Source organism: Nymphalis io, chromosome 9 (genome assembly GCF_905147045.1).
Source record: "Nymphalis io chromosome 9, ilAglIoxx1.1, whole genome shotgun sequence".
In the NCBI taxonomy this organism is placed as follows: domain Eukaryota; kingdom Metazoa; phylum Arthropoda; class Insecta; order Lepidoptera; family Nymphalidae; genus Nymphalis; species Nymphalis io.
In genome coordinates, this window is record NC_065896.1 from 539,594 (window position 1) to 561,232 (window position 21,639).

The window sequence follows — 21,639 nt, forward strand, 5'->3', positions numbered from 1 at the left end:
TACATGAATAATGTTCATTGGTTACAATAACTGTAGGTACTAGCTTAGAAAGTATTTTACAAAATATAAAAATGGGAGGTATGGAAGTGTTTAAAGAATCATTAAAAGAGGCAAAAAAGGTATAAGAGGGTTAGCTGGCTGGTTTCATGTTACATTAGCTTTCTCGGTGTTGAATGTGTAGTGGTCGCTTAGCAACGTAATCGATGCAAACAGAATCAAACACGCCTAGACCTTAAAATATCGCCGTATCGCTCAAATTTAGCTGACTCAACGATAACATTTGAATATTATTTTCATAACGTCGCATACTTCGTAATATTTTAAATTATATGCATGATTATTTTTCACACTGGAATTTTCGAATAGAAATATTTATATTTTCATTAATGGATGCTAAAAAATAAACTGGTAGGGTTGGTAGGGTAGTTACAATTTGATATTTAATGAATTGTAAGTGAATTTATATAAACTCATAAATGACCCACTGCTGGGCTACGGCCTCCCCTCCTTTTGAGGAGAAAGTTTAGAGCGATGCGAATTGGCGTATACACGTGGCATTTTCATCCGACAATTTTACGAAATTTTCGAGTTATGAACACAAATTAAGCACATGAAAATTTTAATATGGTTTTTAAATAGAAAATATTTTGAATCAATTAAATTATGTTATATATAATAATTATATAATACATATATATCAATTACATAAAAGAGAAATATTAAAGTATGAAAACATTTTTATTAAAAAGATACTATAAGATATTTTGCACATCTAAAATCAATCGAGTTTTATAAAAAAAATTATAGGTCATGGTTACAATGAATGAAAACTGTATTCTAATTATAACAAAACTCATCATAGACAGCAACATTGTGACAGCATGGCATCTTTATCAATTTCACCTCGTAACGGTGTGAGCAAAGCACGATATCGAGTACAAACGTCATCCAACTTAACGAGAAGTTGATTCGTTCATCATCAAATTCAATTAATAGTAAGTAACAGCCTGTAAATGTCCCACTGCTGGGCTAAGGCCTCCTCTCCCTTTTTGAGGAGGAGGTTTGGAGCTTATTACACCACGCTGCTCCAATGCGGGTTGGTGGAATACACATGTGGCAGAATTTCGATGAAATTAGACACATGCAGGTTTCCTCACGATGTTTTCCTTCACCGAAAAGCACGAGATGAATTATAAACAGAAATTAAGCACATGAAAATTCAGAGGTGCTTGCCCGGGTTTGAACCCACATTCATCGGTAAAGATTCACGCGTTCTTACCACTGGGCCATCTCGACTTATATCAATTAATATATTTTTCTAATAAGAATACCCTTTAGAAATGAACTAAATATGGAAAATATAAAATGGACAGTCCAATCCGAATATATTTTTTTATCTTGTATGCAGGTAAAAATATAATCGCCATTAATGTTCATAAATAGGCTTTTTTTAATTAGCGGTTTTGGTTTGCCGGCCAATAAGAGTAAAAAATATCTTTAAATTTTTCTGAGAAATTCTATATACATACAAATACGTATTTTACAAATAATATTATTATTGGTAGTTTTACATATTTTTTTTACAATTATTTATTTAAAAATATTCGTACTTTATGTATATAATAAAGAATATTCATATATGGCGATTAGATTGGGAGTTGCATAGGGGGAAACCGGTTCAAATCAGTTTTAAGATTTTGATCTTTGCACTTTGTAATCAATTAAAAAAAATCAGATATATAATAACAATTTTTTTTAATTTAAAAAGGGGAAGAAAGCAGTTAGGGGACTTAAAGAAAACATTTCGATACGTAAATAACAAAACAATAAAAAAAAATCAAGAAAAAGAAAATATTATAAATGATATATACTTACAAAATTTAACACGGCATTTGCGAATACCGTGTTTTCACAAAAAAAAAACCAAACTACAAAAGCAATATGTATCACGACACCGTCAATGTCATTACCACTATAATAACGATGCGTCGTCAATCTGGACGCTCGTATGACGCGGCACACGACACAACATTATTCTGCCCTATATTGTAAAGCTGCGTTTACACAGTGTACGTTATTACATTAAAAAATAATACAACTTGGAAATATATATTGAATTATTAATAAACGACACATAACTAAATTAATATCATAAAAAAACATAAAAATAATATAAAGGTCTGTTTAACTGCTGTCTATATTTTAAAGGTGAAGCGGACTTTACCTTTTTAAGTTAACTTCGAAACATACAAAATGTATTGTTCCGTCAAACTGAAGCGAGAGTTCCGTCAAGAGTGAGTCTGTGTAACTAAAATGGACAAAAAGCCATAGTCCCCAATGTTGGTGGAGCATTGGCGATGTAAGGAACATTTGACATTTCCATCAGATGGCCCATCTGCCCGTCCACATATACACACACACGAACCATTAAAAGGGTTGTGGGCAGTTTCTAGTTGGCTTGCTGTTAAAATGACGCTTTGAGAATATTAATGAGACATATATATATGTAATAACAAAATATATTATAATGTAATCACACAACATACAGTAACAGAAGTAGTAAGAAAATGTGGGTAGTTGACAAGAAAAAATGGAAAATTGTGTTTTTTTATAAATATTTTTAGGCAATCAGGTTAGGGGTATTGTAGTAATCTCCGTAGATACATACAATTTTTTATTCGAAACATTTCATTATTGAGAGACAATTTGTCGTGTTACTAATTACGAAAGAAATGTAAGGAATCGAAACAAAACTTTTTCAGCTCATTTTCTTTCACTTAGTTATGTCTCGATTACGTCTTAATCTATACAAATTGGCAAGGTTTATAATTCATCTCGTGCTTGACGGTGAAGGAAAACATCGTGAGGAAACCTGCATGTGTCTAATTTCATTGAAATCCTGCCACATGTGTATTCTACCAACCCGCATTGGAGCAGCGTGGTGGAATAAGCTCCAAACCTTCTCGTCAAAAGGGAGAGGAGGCCTTAGCCCAGCAGTGGGACATTAACAGGCTGTTACTGTTACTATACAAATTCATCTTCATATATACACACTACATATAGATATGAAATTATTACACAAGCCGATCGTAGAAATTGGAAAGTGTGTCATCGCCCTAACAGGGTTGTTAGGTAATGAGTGGGCGGAAGCACTAGGAAGGGGGCTCGGCTGAACGCGATGCGATCTAACGAGAGTGATACACGAACACTACGGGCAGCCTTTATGTCTGACTACAATGTGATTTATTATTGAACAAAAAACAACAAAATTATACCAAGGCATAAATACCGAACACTTCTAATTATACTTACGTCAGATAAAAATATATACTAACTATCATATAATTACATAGGAAATTAATATAATAAATAGCCAATGTTATTTCATCGCTTTCATATATATAAAATAAAGGGAAAGTTAGGGCTATATTTTTGAGTGTATGAGGAAACCTAAATTTACAAATTACACTTTTTTAAAAGCTTTTTAAGCTTAACCTCTGATAGTAAACTTTTTAAATGACCATAACTAAAAACTATAATACAAAAATATAACATTCGACTATTTTAAATCATCATCGAAATAATATTTTTTTAAAAAATTCGATTAACGTTTCGTAATTAATGTACAGGTCAAACCGCATCGAGTCATTAACGCAAAGTCTTGATAAACAAAATGACAGATGATATAAAATACGGCCTTATCGATAAACAGCGCCGTCTTCCTAAACGTATGTATGTTGTAAATTATTCATATCTTTCAATTCAATTCTTCTTTATATATACATATATATATGTGTATATATATTTTACGTTTGCGTTTAACCATTTTTGTTTATTCGATTTCGATGATTCTTTTTACAAAGCGGTCATATCTCATAGATATTCAGGAAAAATGAAATCTATTTTCATTTTTGTTTAAAAATATATCGAATTTAAAAATATATTGCAAATATTAATAACCACGCCAATATAAACAAACATACATTAACAAAAGAGTCGCGATGGCTTAGTGGCTAAAAGAACAACAGAATCTCCATGTGCTTAATTTGTGTTTATAATTCATCTCGAGCTTGGCGGTGAAGGTAAATATCGTGAGGAAACCTGCATGTGACGGATAAGCATCCGAATTTTAACCTGCATTGGAGCAGGCTTCAAACCTCTTCGAGAACGAGGGTATGGAACAGCTACAGGCTGTTGCATTCCTTTTTTTTATCAATACATGCATAAATAATGTCGACAGGTGATGTCCATTACTGGACACTATGCTTCGTTTGTTCACTATATACGTTATAAAAATAACTGCCATTGGAAAAAGAGTATATAAGGTTTTAATGGATGTTTGTTTAGAATTAAAAACGTTTTTATATTCAATATTCATCGATTATATTCGATGTATGAGTATAGTTAGGCAAGTCACTGAGCTCTGTAGGAATAAACTCGAAACTCAACGCAGAAATCGGTCGTGAAATGTAAGTAAGTTAATACGCGACATTGACCATATTAAATATAACATTTCAAGAATACTCTCATCAAAATAGTATACCACAAAAAGTCGGTTGTGAACATTTCGCGGGCGTTGTAAAAAGTAACTCGTATGCGTCGGAAGAAATTCTATATGCTTGTAAGCCGGATTGAAACCTGCTTCCTTCGATTAAGATCCATGTTTTTTTTATATAGATTAGGAAGGCGGACGAGCATATGGGCCACCTGATGATAAGTGGTCACCAACGCCCATAAACATTGGCATTGTAAGAAATGTTAACCATCGCTTACATCACCAATGCGCCACCAACCTTGGGAACTAAGATGTTATGTCCCTTGTGTTCTATCCGTTAGGCCATCTTAGCGCGGTACGATTAAAACATCTAATTATAACAAGCACTTATTGTCAACTCGTATACCGTTGACGTGATTTATAACAAAGTAGTTGCAATTACTGTAAACGTTACATCCCGTCAATAATAAACAAATATAAACCGTAATGCAAACAATATAACGTTCATTTTAAAATAAACATGATATTTATATCGGAGACGATATAATAGGTGTGCCGAATCAAACCGAAACGTGCGTTGAACTTGCGATAGACGAAAAATGTATGAAAACAGAAACATCCATCATTTATATAAACTAGAGTAGAAGTATTAAATGTTAGTATATATATACGTATGCATGTCTATTTGAAATGTTGTTAATGTTGCACACTGAATTATCATTTGTTAAATGTTAGTTAATTTTCTCGTTTGTCTTGTGGCTTACCTTGTAAGACAACGTATCATGAGAACCTAGGTTCCAACCCGGGCTCCTAGTGCATTTATTGATCTTTATTTTTTAATATTTATATAAAATTCTAGAATACGATAAGCTTAGATTAAGTCAATTTAATTCCGTTTTATTTATATTTTACATTTACCTTCGCTGTATATATTTTGTCTACAATGAGCTGATTCAAATACATTTTTCATTATTTCATTTCAGTATTCTCCTTCGACAATATGACGTGAATGGAATTTATTATAATCTATAAATAAAATCTATCAAAGATAAAATTAAAAACTGCGTTAAAATGCTTAAATTAAAATTATAACTTTGTGGGTACTAGTATCTGGAACCACTCTAGCGAACTGTACGGCAATTAAGAATAATTTAATATTGCAAGTTTATTACATTATATATAAAAGACCGCATATGACTTACTGCACTCTAGAAACTTAATTTAATACTGACAGGAAGCCCGGCTAAGGACTCCTCTCCATTAGGGCACATGACACGAGGCTCATACAAGTACGCTCTTCTGCGTGTTGTTTTTCTCACAAGGTTTCTTAAATAACATAAATCCTTAATATTTTCCTGTTCAATAAGGAACGAGATGAATTATAAAGACGAAATATGCACTTTAAAACGGCAATGAGTTTATTTCTTTGGAAATAAATATTATAATAATATTAATAACGAGGGCTTATTACCTGTGGCATGTGAGCTCATTTATTTTTAATTAGGGTAATTAATTTTTTTGATTAATAAATAAAATATTACTTGTCGATTATCTTATCTAACAAACGGTCAATTTGAATAACACATTCCACGAATGATTATGAATCATTTTGATATTCAGTTTTATAATGAATTATAAATGAATTATTATAAATAGAGTTTTACTTAATAACGGACTTATCTGTTAATACACGTCAGACCGTACATAAACCTACTTTAATGAATTCGGCTGTTTTATGTACCACTCGATCATAAAATATTTCTATGTTATTCAATATATCCATTATCAAACGGACAATCCGCAGGCGAATATAAATTAATAAATATTAAATTTGAATTCGGAATGTGACATCAGGTACATACATATATCACACGAGACGCGAGAGGTCGTCGACACGAACATATGATTAGGTGAATGTCGCGTACATTCACGTCAACTGTCAAATATCCCACGTAGAACAATGTGCGACCTTCGTTACGCTGTACACGTTATATCTGATGATAGCAACAATCATACAATGTACGCTGTCACGAATCACAGCAATTAATGTTGCCATTATCGTATTTAAGATGATAAATTCAAAAGCTTTAATTAATTTAGATACAGAAGCATTCGACACATTATCTAGAAAGCAAAATAAATATAAAACTTGTGTATTGTTTGTCAAAATCTAACCGCTACCGGTTCGGAAAGAAATAGCTCAGACCTGAGAAAAACCGGAACGAGATCAGCAGATTATTTATTTTTCAAGAAGTTTTTTGCGAAGAAAATATTTAAAATTTTATTGGAGACGACTTAAAGGCGACCATTTCAATCTCAAGGTTACACGCCTTCATCAACATAAAGAAAAAACGTCCCTTAACAAAAAGTAGTAATTGCCAAATTTAATCGCCGCCTGAACGTCGTCAGAGTTCCGATTTAAATTAAATAAAGTAGTTTAAAAAAATAGTAATTGTAATTAAATTATGGACAACGATTGACCAAAACAATTAAGTACGCGAAAATCCAAATTAGAATTCCCATAAGAATAGCTATGTGTTTTTTTAAGCTTAACAGTAAAAAAAAAACACAAAATATTCTTAAATGTGTGACACATTCAGCAATACGTTATGACATGAATTCCACTCGCGCATACACAAACATTTGTATTATTACTTTAACAGTAATTACATTTAGTAAACCCACATCCCCTTATCTATTAATTAATTATCTATTATTTTTCCTATAAAGAGCACTTCTGAAATCCAATGTCTTCAACGAAACCACTCAAATACATTACATACATAGTATCATTACACTGTTACTTATTAATTACATTTACAATGAGCAGGTGAAAATGTTTGTTTACATAACACGATTCTGATAATGAGATGTATATTATTCAACGTATCTGTTTGATACACCGGTTTAAATACCAGTTTTCTAATTATCTATAGTAATGAGGTTTTTTTTCAAGTTATACTTTACTAAGCCAATATACATTACACTTATGCCAGAGGACGCTGTGTCTTTTTGAGAAGGTTTTATTATTATGAAATTATTATAAGAAAATAGTTTGCTTAGCAGTTTCACTCGCTTCAAATTAAGTCACGCAACAAGCGTGAATTTCATATTCTTGTTTATGTGTTTAAATGAAAAATGTTTAATACAAAAACAATATATAATCGAAAGCATCCTAAAAACATAATTATGTTTCTTATAATCAAGATAATAAGTCATACTAATAGAGTTGAAAGCTATCTATCCCGGCAGCCAGCCCGTCCTATTGTCTCCCCTGGTGACAGGAGGGCTGGTTAATTTGTCGCCCAGACAATCGGATTTACAATTCAACGGGATAATACTGCTAGCGTTTCTTCACAATTCCACGCATTCATGTACAGTAATTAATTTTTATTTATCTTTTATTTAAAAGATAAATTACTTTTTTCAATCTTATAAATGTGTCTGGTAATGATCACTATTTCAGTTTTTCTTAATTCTGTATATAAAATATCACCATTTTATGACAACTTAAAAGTCACTTCCTTGTATAATATAAAAATAAAAAGATTATTCATTCAAGTGGACTCTTATTATATTGAAATGACATGACATGAACGATAAAATAACGCTGAATGAGAGTGTGGTTTCTACTGAGAAGAACTGGCAATAAACTCTTTCACACCCATCAAATTACATTGGTATATTCATTTCCTCTACATGAACGAAGTCATAATTTTTTAAATATAATATTGTTAAAGTTAAAAAAAATAAAAGCAGTCTGATAGCAGAAAGAAATGAAATGACAATTATTTCTTAATGACAATTTAAGTTTTAACGTTTATTTAACCACTTCAGTAGTACAAACGAATACCAAACCCATAGAAAGGATTTCTTGAATGTGCGAAGGTATCCAGGAGGATAGGTCGGAAATACTTCAAACTCTACATTCATTGGTCATGAATAAAGTCACAAGCAGCGAAACTTGTAACGTTCAGTTTTCAAACATTAATATAACAGATACCTTTAAACGTCCAGTCATGTGTTTTCACGTCATAATTAGAGGGAAAAAATGAATCACGGTTCCATGAAATACACAGATACCATTGCAATGATCTTACATCACCATTTTGCTTAAAAGTTATATCTGTACAAAAAACTACGTCGGAATTAAGATAATAATGACATTACATTGTTTTTATATATTTAAATAATAATTATTGTAAGCCTCTATTGTACTAGTGAACACCAAAAAGCCGAGATGGCCCAGTGGTTAGAACGCGTGAAACTTAATCGCGGGTTTAACCTAGGAATACGCCACTAAATTTTAATTTGCTTAATTTGTGTTTATAATTAATCTCGTGTTCGGCGGTGAAGGAAAACATCGTTAGGAAACCTGCATGTGTCTTCACCAACCTTCTCCTCAAAGGGCCTCCTCTCCCTTAGCCCAGCAGTGGGACAATTATAGGCTGTTATTTTACATTTTTAACACACAACGCGTAATAAAATGAGTATATTAGATTGTTATGTCAATCGGTTTTTAGGATCTAGGTAAATATTCAGTTGTAAGATTTTACACACACATACAACCGAAGTTAAATGAATACTAATAAGAACTCGATGATTAAACTCGATTAACGGTGGCATTTTTTATATATTCGATTCGACATTAATATTAATTCGTTTAAAATATATCGGTCCCGTCTTACGGTAATAATTTGATTTGTAAACACATTAATAAATAGACACGCTTGTGCATTAATATATTTGGATGTAACTTATATCACTTTAATTTTTATCTTTTAAAAATTACATACAGTAAATTCATGACACATCGCTATCTTTTAATATCTGAAAGAAATTTACTTTTTGTATTGTAATTGCTCGATGGCAACCGATGGCCAATCGGCAACCAATGAGCGTTCAGTATAGAAATTAATGAATCAGACTGATATGTACGCTGTGTAATATATACCGACTCGTTTCATTTTTGAATTATATATATATATAAATTTGACGGTGATTCATTGCCAAACAAATGTGCTATCTGATAGATAAGATAATATAATAAATCCGTAAATACGCAACTGATAGAAATGTTACATTTTTAAATATGACCACTCAACGTACAAGCCGAAACAATGAAATACTCGTACCAAATATTGTAGTCAGAATAAATGGAACCGATGTATGGATCACACAAAGTCCTAAATAATTTATTTTCATTCGTTCTATCATATCGGCTTTTAAACAATTCTATTCGGTTAGTCTTCTTGCCTTTGGAAATTTGAATATATTTCTGAATCACGCGCCAATCTTGTGTGGGTAATCATTAGACAACAACAACTATTACCGACCATTAAAAATCGAAATTTCAAATCCCTGCGTGACAATCGTGATTGGACCTCAAACGATATAATTTCGGTTCCTAATCATAACTCTGGTTTTCTTTCCAATTCTTCAAGACTGCAACAAGCTTCCTGTAGACATCAGCAGTGCTGTTCTGTAAGAACTGTTGACATCCGACTTATATATGTTATTCGTTCGGTGTATTCTTGAAATGTTATGACTATTAGGGTCAAGGTCGCATATCACTTCTGACATTTCATGACAGTTTTCTGCGGTGAGAGTCGAATTTGTTCTCATAGAATACCCCGACAGAAAGCTCACTTTTAGACATCGTCTGCGAGAACGTATTCTGAATAATTTTTTTTAATTGTTTATTCTTATTATTTAATTTTACTATATCCGTATTATCCGTATTATCCTTATTATTGTTTAGTTGTAGTGACGCTTTTACGTATTTCTGGTAGAGGATCTCTTCCGGCATTAAGTTCTCCTTTTGTGCCAACTTCAACAATTTGGTCAATAAAGTTGATTAAATAAATAAATAAACAAAAGAATCCCGTAAATTTACGGGACATTTCCGAATGTTTGAAGCTTATTCTATGAAGTCGGGTACGTGTGGCAGAATTTTATCCGACACATAAAGTTATCCTCGCAATGCTTTCCTTCATCGCAGAGCAATATTGACATTAATTAAGTACATGAAAATCCATTATTATGCTATCCACTCGTGATCTTCGATTAAAGGATGGCCACTGGGTCATTGCTGCAATATTATTCATTGAATTCATTCTAAACTTGTACCATTAATGTTTGCATATGAAAACTTAACTTTAAATGTTTAGCGTATATTATTTTATGTTGGTGTATAAAGTAGGCTCTCCAAGGTTTACACTCAGATAAGAATCTGGCATTTAAGCTGACTTATTTAAGTTTTGTGTGCTGGTATAATTATAATAATAAAATAATTACCAGATATGCTTGTTTTATCTTGTATGTTTTATTTTACTTTCTTCGTTATTTAAAAAAAAAAAAACTTTAAAGCGATGTTAAGGATCCATGGGTAGGCTTTCTACGATTTTCTAAAAAACTTAAATTGTAAATAATTAATTATAGCTGTTAGTTACAAATGATCCAAAACTTCGTATCGAGATACGACTCATTTCAAAATAAGTATTTTGAAGATTTTAATAGAACGCGTAATAAAACTGGGTACCGTTTAACTAAAAATATTTCTTGGTGTAATCTATCAATTATTATGAATATGTGAAGACAAAAATGTTTACCCCTTTAAGCGCACGGATTTTATGATTTGGCATGGTTAAGTTTATATAGAGGAGTGCAGATAGCTAAAATGTATGTATATATATGTATGTGTGTGCAACAAATACATTATATTACATACTGTTACATCTAGTAATGAGTATTTTGCCATGTCCGATTTTTTTTAATTCGTAGTAATTACAAAGTTTGTCTCTCGTATTTTTCAAATTACTCGAGAATTTTTCCATAGAAATATAATCTTAAAGTCAAATAAGATTTGTAACATATAATAAAATGTCTAAAATGTTGTCAAATTAAACCAAAAAATTAAATGTAAATAATTGGAATAGAAAACAACGTATTAAACAATTATAGTTTTTTATATTAAGTCTCATTATCATTAGAAATAAATAATGGTCGAATTTTAAGCAATGGACTCACATGGATTAATTATAAGAATATATGAAAAAATAAGTTTTTTTTTTTATTTCTTATATATGAGTTAGTGAATTTTTCTTATTTATATGAGTAGAATATTATATAAAATTATTTAATAAGAATATTAGAGTATACATATAAATTTATTAAGAGATTATTCATATTTATTTTCCGACTAGATAAAGTTACAGAAAAAGAAAAAAGCAAACATTACTTTGTAATTAATAAAAATAAAGACATAATATATATAAAGGACAAATCCTGTATGTAATGTTTAAACTATAATGAAACTTTCATACACACTTCTTTCAAACCATGAGAGAGGATGTTGCAAAATTATGCTTTTATCACATGTATACCTTTAAACTCAAAGTTGATTCAACTGACCCATTTTCATACTATCTCGTTTTAGCAAACTAAGACAAATATGGCCATATTAATTTCAGAAATTTCTTTTTTGAAATCTCACAAAAATACATCCAATTATATTTTAGTTAACTTTCCCCAATCAAAGTCTTGAATGAAAAAAAAACTCAAATAAAATTAAATATGTAAAACAATACACCCAACATTTGTTTCCTCAATCTTATCAAATATTCAAATTAAAAAAAAAAAAAAACAATTTATTGACATTTTAATTATCTATGTACTTGAAAACTGTTTAGTACTTGAAAAGGTTCCCGTTACTCTATTAGCCACCTGATTGTGTACCGATGAGTTTTGTACAATAATTATCAATCAAGATACTGCGATAAAATACGACAGAGGAAGTGACATTGTGAGAGCGACCATGGCCGTCACTTCATTGGCCTTAAGTCCTGTTGTTTCAAACATAAGACTTTAGAGGAAATAATTTTTGCATAATGTATTTCCTTTTATTTATCTTTGTTTGTATTTATATACCTGTATAATGTACTAGTAGTGAATTTTTCAACTTTATCACAAATCTGTTATTGAATGGTCGTTAACTTCATACATGAACTGAAATGGATACATCATACATATAATGAAGTATATAATGAAGTCTGTTTATAATTAGGACATAGAAAGTTTGAAGATGAGTTTATTTTTTATCTTATATTTATGTCTAACAATGAAAGATAACAGTCAGTTATATTAATAACAATTTCAGTCATTATATTTGATATTGTTTAATAATTACATATACATATTGATAAAAAATTGTCAACATACATAAATATAATATTATAACTATTAAAAAAAAAATCTTTATCGATACTTTATTTTTTTAAAATCTTTTATGAAGTAAAGATTTCTGGCTATATTTAACGTATTAATATAATTAAAAGAACATGGCTTCGAATTTGATTTTTTGAAAACCTATATAGATGGATTTTTATTGTATTCATTTTTAAATATTAAAATAAAATGAAGACATATAGTTCTATTTGTTATTTTGATATTTATAAATGAATAGCCAGAGGTTATTACTCTAAATCATTATCATCCGAGTTAAAGAACAAAGCTATCAACTGATGATAAGCTAGCACTGATACTGATAATATTATCATTCTTTGTAAATAATACCAGAGATAACTTTTTTTTATTTGTCATTCTATTATTTCATAAATATGTCATTTTACAAAAATAGAACATTATTTTTTGATATTATAATAGACTTTGAAAACATTGTGGACCTAAAAAATTTAAAACACTTTATTACATTTATAGTTTTAACTATTATTTTTTAATGTTAACCAGAGGAATAAAAAAAATTAACTATTAATTACTTATTTGTTGCAATAAATTTTAACTATATCACAAGACTTGAAACCTCGATTGACTGAAGTTTTAAAATTATTTTCTATTGAAATTAATTACAAAATGTCAAAAGAAATACAACTTTATATAGACACAATTATTGTTAATTCTTAAATAATTGTAAAGATTGGCTAAAATTTGATTTTCTTCATAGAAATGTTTTATTAAATAAAAATAAATCTATTGGACGTAATTTTTAAAAGTTCTTCGATATTATTTTTAATAGTTATAGCAAGTTAAAAAAATATTATAACTTTACTAAAACTATTTAATAAAAATAATTTAAAAACTTACAAAACTTTCAAATTTTCTCGTAAAAGACACACACTGCACAGTTTTTTCTGGGAAACTAAATTTCACACAAATACGAAATGACGTGCAATCTAAACCATAGCAGCTATCAATTGTTGATAAACTTTTATCATATCAAAGGTACACATGAACACAAAGATATTTCACCTCGTACACATATGACGTCACAAACAACCACCCGACTCGCGAATACACAAACAAATAGGCATTAACCAGATAATCACGGCCTAATTTCTGTTTCCTTGCAACAAGTTCGTCGCTACGTCAAAGTGAGACCAAAGTTTTCTTCGCGGATTACAACATGCCGATGCCACTCAGCACTCATTCGAGGTGAAGGTCTACCGAACCGTGCATGAAACGGTGTCTCGGTCGAATCGCTGAATAAAAAGCGAGCGATAGGGAAAAGTTAACGCAACACTTACCAAATATATATGCGATGGTACTAAAAAAAATTGATTCCCTAATTCAGACTTATTAATGTAAACATATATCACATATTATACTATTATCACGTACCACAACACGATATTACTCGATTTACTAAACAATTTTGTACAATTTACATTTAAACAAAACACTTTTTGACGAATTGACAAAATCGCCTCATTCATGACAAATCAACATGTCCTCCAACACTGTATCCGGTCAAGTAAACGATAATTTAATGTTAAATGGTGGAAAGTATGCTATATTACATTCATTTTTATATTTACCTTATTTTATAAATGTTGCTTTCTTTATCTTCTAAATAACTGTATATATTTAGTACAAGGTTTAATTTTAAAATATTGTGACGATGATAATAAATGACTTCATTTTATCTGTGCCAGAACAGAATAAGCAAGCTAGTATTACCAAACAATAATACAGATACTAAACGATGGTAACCTTTAGTTGAATTAATAATATTTTGATATACATATTACATATTATTTTGAAACATTTTCAAATAAATTAAGACGAAATTTTAGTAATATATTTATTATTAATTAGGAACAAAATAAATATTCGGAGAATTAATGGTCTATCGTGACATTGACAGTTTTAAAAAAAAGTATGGACGCAAAGCATGACAGCATCGGCATAAAAATAATTGAAAGTTGAAACTTGAAAATAAACGGTTATGATCTTGTTTATTGTATACTTTTGACAGGAATTTCGAATATTAACAAAATATGAATTTTTCGAGCTTCTCGTCGAGTCCTCCAGCAATAAGCAACGTGCAAGCAGTTAGGCGCGTCAAAACATTTGTGGGTATATGTTTGAAAATAACTTAAGGTTATGTTTTATCATTTCTCAAAAACTCTTTCTTTCAGGTATTACCGGACAAGTGTTATGAGAAACGTATAGGATGTGCTTGGAGACGTGGAAATCAATTTGCAATATATCCTCGAAGTCAAAATGTAAACAAAACTATATCGGAAACAGCGAGCAAAACTGACGACAAAATTTTAAATGTTCGGCAAGACATAGTTCTTTTTACGCCAATTTTGCGTAAGTTAGTCAACGAAGCCAATGGAACATTCTTATCTGTTCAAAAACTCGTCGAAACGTCTAAAAGTTCAGATAATCAGGTTGAGTTTCTGAAACTTTCGCGCCAATATCGTTCTATCATAAGAGTGTGCATAGAAAGTCTCCAAGAAGCAGCAGAAAAGGAAACAGATGGTCTACAGAAAAATACATTGCTTTCATACATAACAATATTTTATTCCATTGAATGTATATGGCATCTATGTGAAATATTATATATAGATATAATTCCGGGGGAAGTGGTATTACCGTTTTTACTTGAATGGGTACGATTTCATTTCCCATGTCACGAGCAGACTGCTGCACAACTGCTTGAAGCATGTGAACGAGGTTCGGAAGACCACCCTGAATATTGGGATACAGTTGTCGGCATGGTTGTGCAGGGAAGAGTGGATGTTTCGAGAGCATTACTTAAATTACATTCTGCTGCCGACACTAATGAGTTTAAACTTGTTGACAATTCATTAAGGAGTATGCCGGTCTACAATGTAAGTAACAGTTTATAGCTTACAAATAAACTTGTTAGTTAATTATCAATGAATGTGATGAACAGCTTAATATAAATAAAAGTTAGTATTTTATTTTCACTAAAATACTAATACTAATAATTTAATAAAATACTAAATACTGATAATTTTATTTATATTAACCTGTGGTAGCTTTATATTAAAATTAAAAAAAGATGAATCAAACATTTTAGGGAGAGCCTTCTTGAATAACGAATATTTGGATTTTGTCTTTGATTAATATAATTAAAACAATTCCTCTATTGCCTGTGATGTAAATTTTTACATAGCTTAGGAACAGCGGGTTTAGGTTTTTAGCCTATTATATTTACAATTATATATTATAAATATAGGTTATGTATAAAATATTTTTATACTATTTTCATATTTAAATGATCCGTATCATAATATAAAATTCCATATACTTTTTATTAGATCTTAAATGTTCATCGTTGAAAAGCATATAAAATGTGAATAATGCAATTTAAGGTGTATGGAGGCATATCAACCGGGGAGTTTACAATAACTTGGAAACACTGGCAGGCTGAGTGTCGGTCGAAGCTGAGCAGTGGGGTCCTTGCACAGCAACCACAACTTGAACTTATCATGAGAGTGAGTGAATTTGTTTTTATAACATAAATATTATTAAAAGATCAAATATACCTTGATAAGGACCAATTCCAATTCAATAAGTCTACTTTGATTTGAATTTGAGATTTATTATACGAATCTAAACACATGTCATTCTACATTAGGTTTTATATATTAATAATAGCTAATAATAAATAAAAAAAAATATATTAAAGAAACAGCCATTGAAACTTCATATTGACTCACAATTGGTGAGTATATTAATGGACAATAAGAGAAAAATACACTAATATTCTAATCTTATAAATAATTCCACTATTAGTGCTGTTTTATTATTAAATTTGAATAACACTAAAGTTTACATCTATCAAATTCAAAAAGATAACTTTAATTCCATAGATTTCGCAGTGTTCTCATAATAAAAATAACAATAAATGAATAAACTGTATTTAATTAAAGTAGAGTATTAGTAAAAGTAGAGTAGTATTTACTTAAAGTAGTTACAATATTTTTTCTAACGCAAAACTATATATTATTTATTATATTGAATGAGGATAATTAATGAATAAGTCATACAGTAGATCTTGGTTATTATTTTCGCAACTGATGTTCGTAGCAGAGTGGCGCAGTGGAAGCGTGCTGGGCCCATAACCCAGAGGTCCGTGGATCGAAACCACGCTCTGCTATATAATTTTTTTTTGTAAAATTTATTTTTTGTCAACTATATTTATATGTTAACTTATTTAAAGCATTATGAATAGCAGTTTATTTATGGTTTCATATTTTGTTTTAAGAAAAAGATCATGTTTTAAACAGACTTATATGCATTGTAAAAAAAGATGCAGCTGGATTTTTTTATCGAATAAAAATCTATTAAAATCTAATTCTCACAGTATACTCTCAGATTTTTATCACTAAACATAAAAATTGGTATTAATATATTTTATTAAGCCAGGTAAATTTAAGTCTAAATATAAAAAAAAAAAAACATCTAAAATAATAACGTTAAATTCATTGTCGTAAAACTGTTTCAGTTGTTTTGTCACTAGCACAGTGTTAAAAATTTGACCGATCAACTAGAACCCGTATCGGTATTACATAAGCTCGTAATTCCAAATCGCAGCTAATGATCGGCGAGTACTCGGCGTTCGAGTCGATCCGGCCGAAGTACAGCTCGTGGTTCGACGTGCTGGGCGGCTGGGTGCTGTTCACGGCGCCGTGGGCGCGGCGCCGCGAGCTCGGCGCGGCGGGCGCGGCGTGCGCCGGGCTGGCGCCGGCCGCGCGCTCGCACCTCGACGTCATGGTGCGCGCGCTGCTGGAGGGCGACCTGCACCAGGTGACTGCGACACACTTGTGACTATTATATTTCATTAATATTTACGACCCTGAATTTACTCTACTTACAGTAACAGTACAGTAACAGCCTGTAAATGTCCCACTGCTGGGCTAAGGCCTCCTCTCCCTTTTTGAGGAGAAGGTTTGGAGCTTATTCCACCACGCTGCTGCAATTCGAGTTGGTGGAATACACATGTGGCAGAATTTCGAAGAAATTAGACACATGCAGGTTTTCTCACGATGTTTTCCTTCATCGAAAGTACGAGATTAATTATAACAGAAATTAAGCACATGAAAATTCAGTTGCTTGCCCGGGTTTGAACCTACGTTCACCGGTTAAGATTCACGCGTTCTTACCATTGAGCCATCTCGACTATATATGTTATTCGAAAAAGTGTTATAAAATTTGGTGTGGTTATAAAATTTTCCATCAATTTATCCTGTTACAGGTGGTACATGAAATTCAACAAATATCGGACAATGGTTGGTTTGCATCTCACTTGACGGACATCCTGTATCACTGCGGCAAACTACAAATATTAGACCATCAAACTGAGTAAGTTTCTCTAAAATATTTCTTTATGCTATTTACATGTGGTATTATGTAATATTAGATATCGCAAATACTAGACCGGTGTCTTTAATATTTCTTTGTTAAAAACAGTGTTAGAGTATTGTCATACAAACAATATAATATAAAAAAAGATAAACAGCCACAAACAATGTATATGAATGAAATAAAATTTTGTTTAAAAATATACAAACATACATATAAACGTTTCAAATTAAATGCATTTACTTTCAGCGTCACGAGCCGCCTACGCGACAGTCTCATCTTGGAGTACGGATCACTTCTACTCGAGCATAAATCCCTGTGGTCCGTCGGCCTGTCGTACCTCGCCTCGTGTCCCCCCGAAGGTCCGAAAAGAGCCGAGTTGCTGCTGGAGAGAATACCCATCGATACGGAGGCTAAAGCCATGCGAGTGATGGCGGAGGCGAAAAAGTACGGACTACTTGGCATCGGTGCGTATACAATTTGTGCATATTTTAGGAGCCCCACTGAACTCCCGGATAAGCGGATTCCTCGGTTAAATCGAAATAATAAAGTTTCATATGAAATAACAACCGGCTTATATTACTTTCCTTAACAAAAAAAAGTTTTTTCGTATTCGACTTTAATTATATAAAAAGTAACAATCGGGGGTTTACTGTAAAAAAGTAATAGTACTAGTACATTGAATCGAGCTATTGTCCGTGCTGCAGCGCAGGGCATCCCGGCGTGCATGGGCGCGCGGCGGCTGTCGGCGCGCGGCGCGGCGGGCGCGGGCGCGGCGCTGGCGTGGGGCGCGCGCGCGCGCTGCGCCGCGCTGTGCTCGCGCGCCGCGCACGCCGCCCTGCGCGCCTACTGCGCCGCGCGCCCGCTGCCCGCCGCCGACCTGCTGCTGTCCGCCGGCGCCACGCTGCTCATCGACGACACGCTGCTGCTGCTCGGTGCGTGGCAGACATTTATTGATTTGTCCCCGAAACCTTATGATCTGCATCCACAAAAGCTAGCCATCGAATCAACGAGGCAGTTCTAATTAAACACGTTGTGTTAATGAATGTGCTGGTGGTAGAGCTTTGTGCAAGCTCGTCTGGATAGGTACCACCCCCTCATCAGATATTCTACCGCAAAACAGCAGTACTTGGTATTGTTGTATTCCGGTTTGAAGGGTGAGTGAGCCGGTGTAATTTACAGGCACAAGGGACATGACATCTTATTTCCCAAGATTGGTGGCGCATTGGTGATGTAAGCGATGGTTAACATTTCTTACAATGCCAATGTCTATGGGCGTTGGTGACCACTTACCATCAGGTGGCCCATATGCTCGTCCGCCTTCCTATTCTATAAAAAAAATAATTTTGCACGGTGTTCTTAAATTGTTTATATATTGTTATTATTATTATCGTTGCTACTTTTGTTTTTGCAACATTAATCTTAATTCATATTTAAATTCAGTAATGTATGTAAAATGACACCATTAGTTATGTTACTTTTGTCCAAAAATACAAGTGTGAAATGTTTTTTTTTGAAACATTGTAAATCATGTTCTCAATAATGCTTATATATTTTCTCTTATAGGCAAATATTGTGACTTCCATAGACTATATAAAAACAGAGAATACAGGAAGGCAGCAAAACTTCTAGTTTCTTTGATAACTTCCAATATTTCACCTGAATAGTGAGTATACAATTTTTTTTAAATATTTGTATTGTAATAATTATTACTTTTATCTTATGCATTTCTCACATTCTCTCTAGTTAGACATTTATTATATATATATATATATATATATATATATGTTGTGTATTTTGGTTACAGATATAATATTATTAAACTAATTATACAGTGTATACAATCAATGATTGAAATTCACATACTTTTTTGGGTACACTTAAAAATAAAATAAAGTTTGTTTTCATCATAAATATTTTTAAATACACACAATAATAAATTGCGTACTTCTAAAATGCAAACCTTTTTCACCAGCTTCTGGTCTACACTTCTCTTGGACACGCTACCTCTTCTCGAAACAGATGAACCAGTTCTATCATCGGACGATACTTATGAGATCATGCTGTGCCTCGAATTGAGGTCCAGCTGCCTCAGTAGTGAGAAAGCTGATCTTCTCCGGTTGGCCCTAGCTAGAAACCTTGCAAGGACGGCACTTATTGATGTTGACGATGAATAATATCTTATGAAAAGCATTTGAGTAAATATTGAAAGCTGGATATTTTGAATGTGTATATTATTGAGAAGGAAGTGTTTTTTTAATTTGTAATGAGGATAATTTTCAATGTTTGTTTAAGTGTTGCATTGATGTTTGCTGTAGTCCTCTTCTTACAAGGAAGGACTTATGATGGATTCTGTGATAGCCCCAAAAGAATTCACCTTGCTGTTCATAGATTGGGTTTTTTTGCTGTATGAGATAAATAAAAAAATTGTGAGAAGTTTGATCGGTATAAATGGTTGTATTTTCGCCCCTTTTCCATTCCGTATGTCCAATTTACCACCATTTAAGTCATGATTGTTTTTTCAATTTCAATAAAATATGTTCTAATTAAGTAGAAATAGTTGTTTTTGTTTATAACATGGATTCCAAATGTACAAAATTATCTTGATAAATGAACATAATGAATCATAAACCAATTATTGATATGTTAATAAAATAATAGTCATGTTATATTATAAGTGATCGATTCGATTATTCATCTAAAAATTAAATTAATAATCCGTAGTCTCTAAAAAAATTTTGAAAACTCATAATAACCATAAGTGCTTGAACAACTGTGTAGTTATTATATTTTCTACATTATTTAACTATATTTGGTGTCATAGTACCATTGTATATCTTTATTTAAATGTAGAAAAAATCCTTATAGATGTAACAGGTATAAGATATTAAACGCATTTACGTTAAAACAGTATACTAGCAGTATCTATAAAAATACTGTTCTTTTAATAATGGCAATATGTCCAAAGGCCAACTATAAACTTAACTATCGATAATTTTATAACATTATTGTGCAACACTAAGTAATTATTGTATAATTTTAATAACTCGTAACAAATAGTATTAACAGTGTCGATATTGTCTACCTTAGCAACTTTTTATAAATACTAAGATTGCATATCTGTGTGTGCGTTTTTGTAATTTTATACAGTTTCGAGAACAACCTCTAATGTCAATGAACTATTGTAATTCCAGATTTTATTATTAATTTAGTTCTGATAAAAAATTGTTGAATAAAATGAGTTATTAATTTCTTTTATTATTTTCATTAATGTAGTACCAATTTTACATTAATACTCCATGCAACTAAAATAAAAACATCTTGTGGTTCCAAACAAAACAGAATTGATTTAAATCAACCCAATGTCGAGTGTAATACTGGCTTTAGCATAATTCAAACTGAAGTGAAAAAGCAGTTCACTTTCATTTGATGGTTCATATTCATCATGTCTTTGATATATTTGTACTCACCACATTCATAATCAAGTGTTCAATGAAACAAATATA

General features: G+C 31.6%; 2 protein-coding genes and 1 non-coding gene across 11 annotated transcripts in view; 2 read left to right on the plus strand and 1 right to left on the minus strand.

Annotated features, from left to right (window-relative positions):
- The window catches only part of LOC126770944 (epsin-1), a 37,415-nt gene extending 22,974 nt beyond the window's left edge, over positions 1–14,441 (minus strand). For 3 of the 9 annotated variants that reach the window (XM_050490570.1, XM_050490563.1, XM_050490564.1), the window contains exon 1: positions 14,038–14,229. The gene's annotated coding sequence lies outside the window, so the exon portion shown is untranslated. Of the gene's footprint in view, positions 1–1,875; positions 2,002–13,597; positions 14,005–14,037; positions 14,261–14,328 lie in introns of those variants that run through there. The other 6 variants (XR_007669499.1, XR_007669498.1, XM_050490566.1 and 3 more) reach the window with 6 other exon arrangements.
- Positions 14,442–14,676: 235 nt separating this feature from the next.
- LOC126770935 (nuclear pore complex protein Nup85) lies at positions 14,677–21,377 on the plus strand. The gene is made up of 9 exons (XM_050490555.1): positions 14,677–14,865; positions 14,932–15,633; positions 16,141–16,263; positions 17,366–17,578; positions 18,027–18,133; positions 18,383–18,600; positions 18,841–19,068; positions 19,700–19,799; positions 20,109–21,377. Exons 1-9 carry the CDS (start codon positions 14,791–14,793, stop codon positions 20,308–20,310), a joined length of 1,968 nt encoding a protein of 655 aa, XP_050346512.1. The 5' UTR covers positions 14,677–14,790; the 3' UTR covers positions 20,311–21,377.
- On the plus strand, positions 16,857–16,928 carry Trnam-cau (transfer RNA methionine (anticodon CAU)). The gene has a single exon. It is a non-coding gene; the product is annotated as a tRNA-Met (tRNA).
- Positions 21,378–21,639: the final 262 nt, after the last annotated feature.

Coding starts and splice junctions, on each gene's coding strand:
- LOC126770935 (XM_050490555.1), top strand. CDS start 14,791: ATGAATTTTTCGAGCTTCTCGTCGAGTCCTCCAGCAATAAGCAACGTG. Junction 15,634..16,140: donor GGAGTATGCCGGTCTACAAT/GTAAGTAACAGT, acceptor ATGCAATTTAAG/GTGTATGGAGGCATATCAAC. Junction 18,601..18,840: donor GTACGGACTACTTGGCATCG/GTGCGTATACAA, acceptor TCCGTGCTGCAG/CGCAGGGCATCCCGGCGTGC.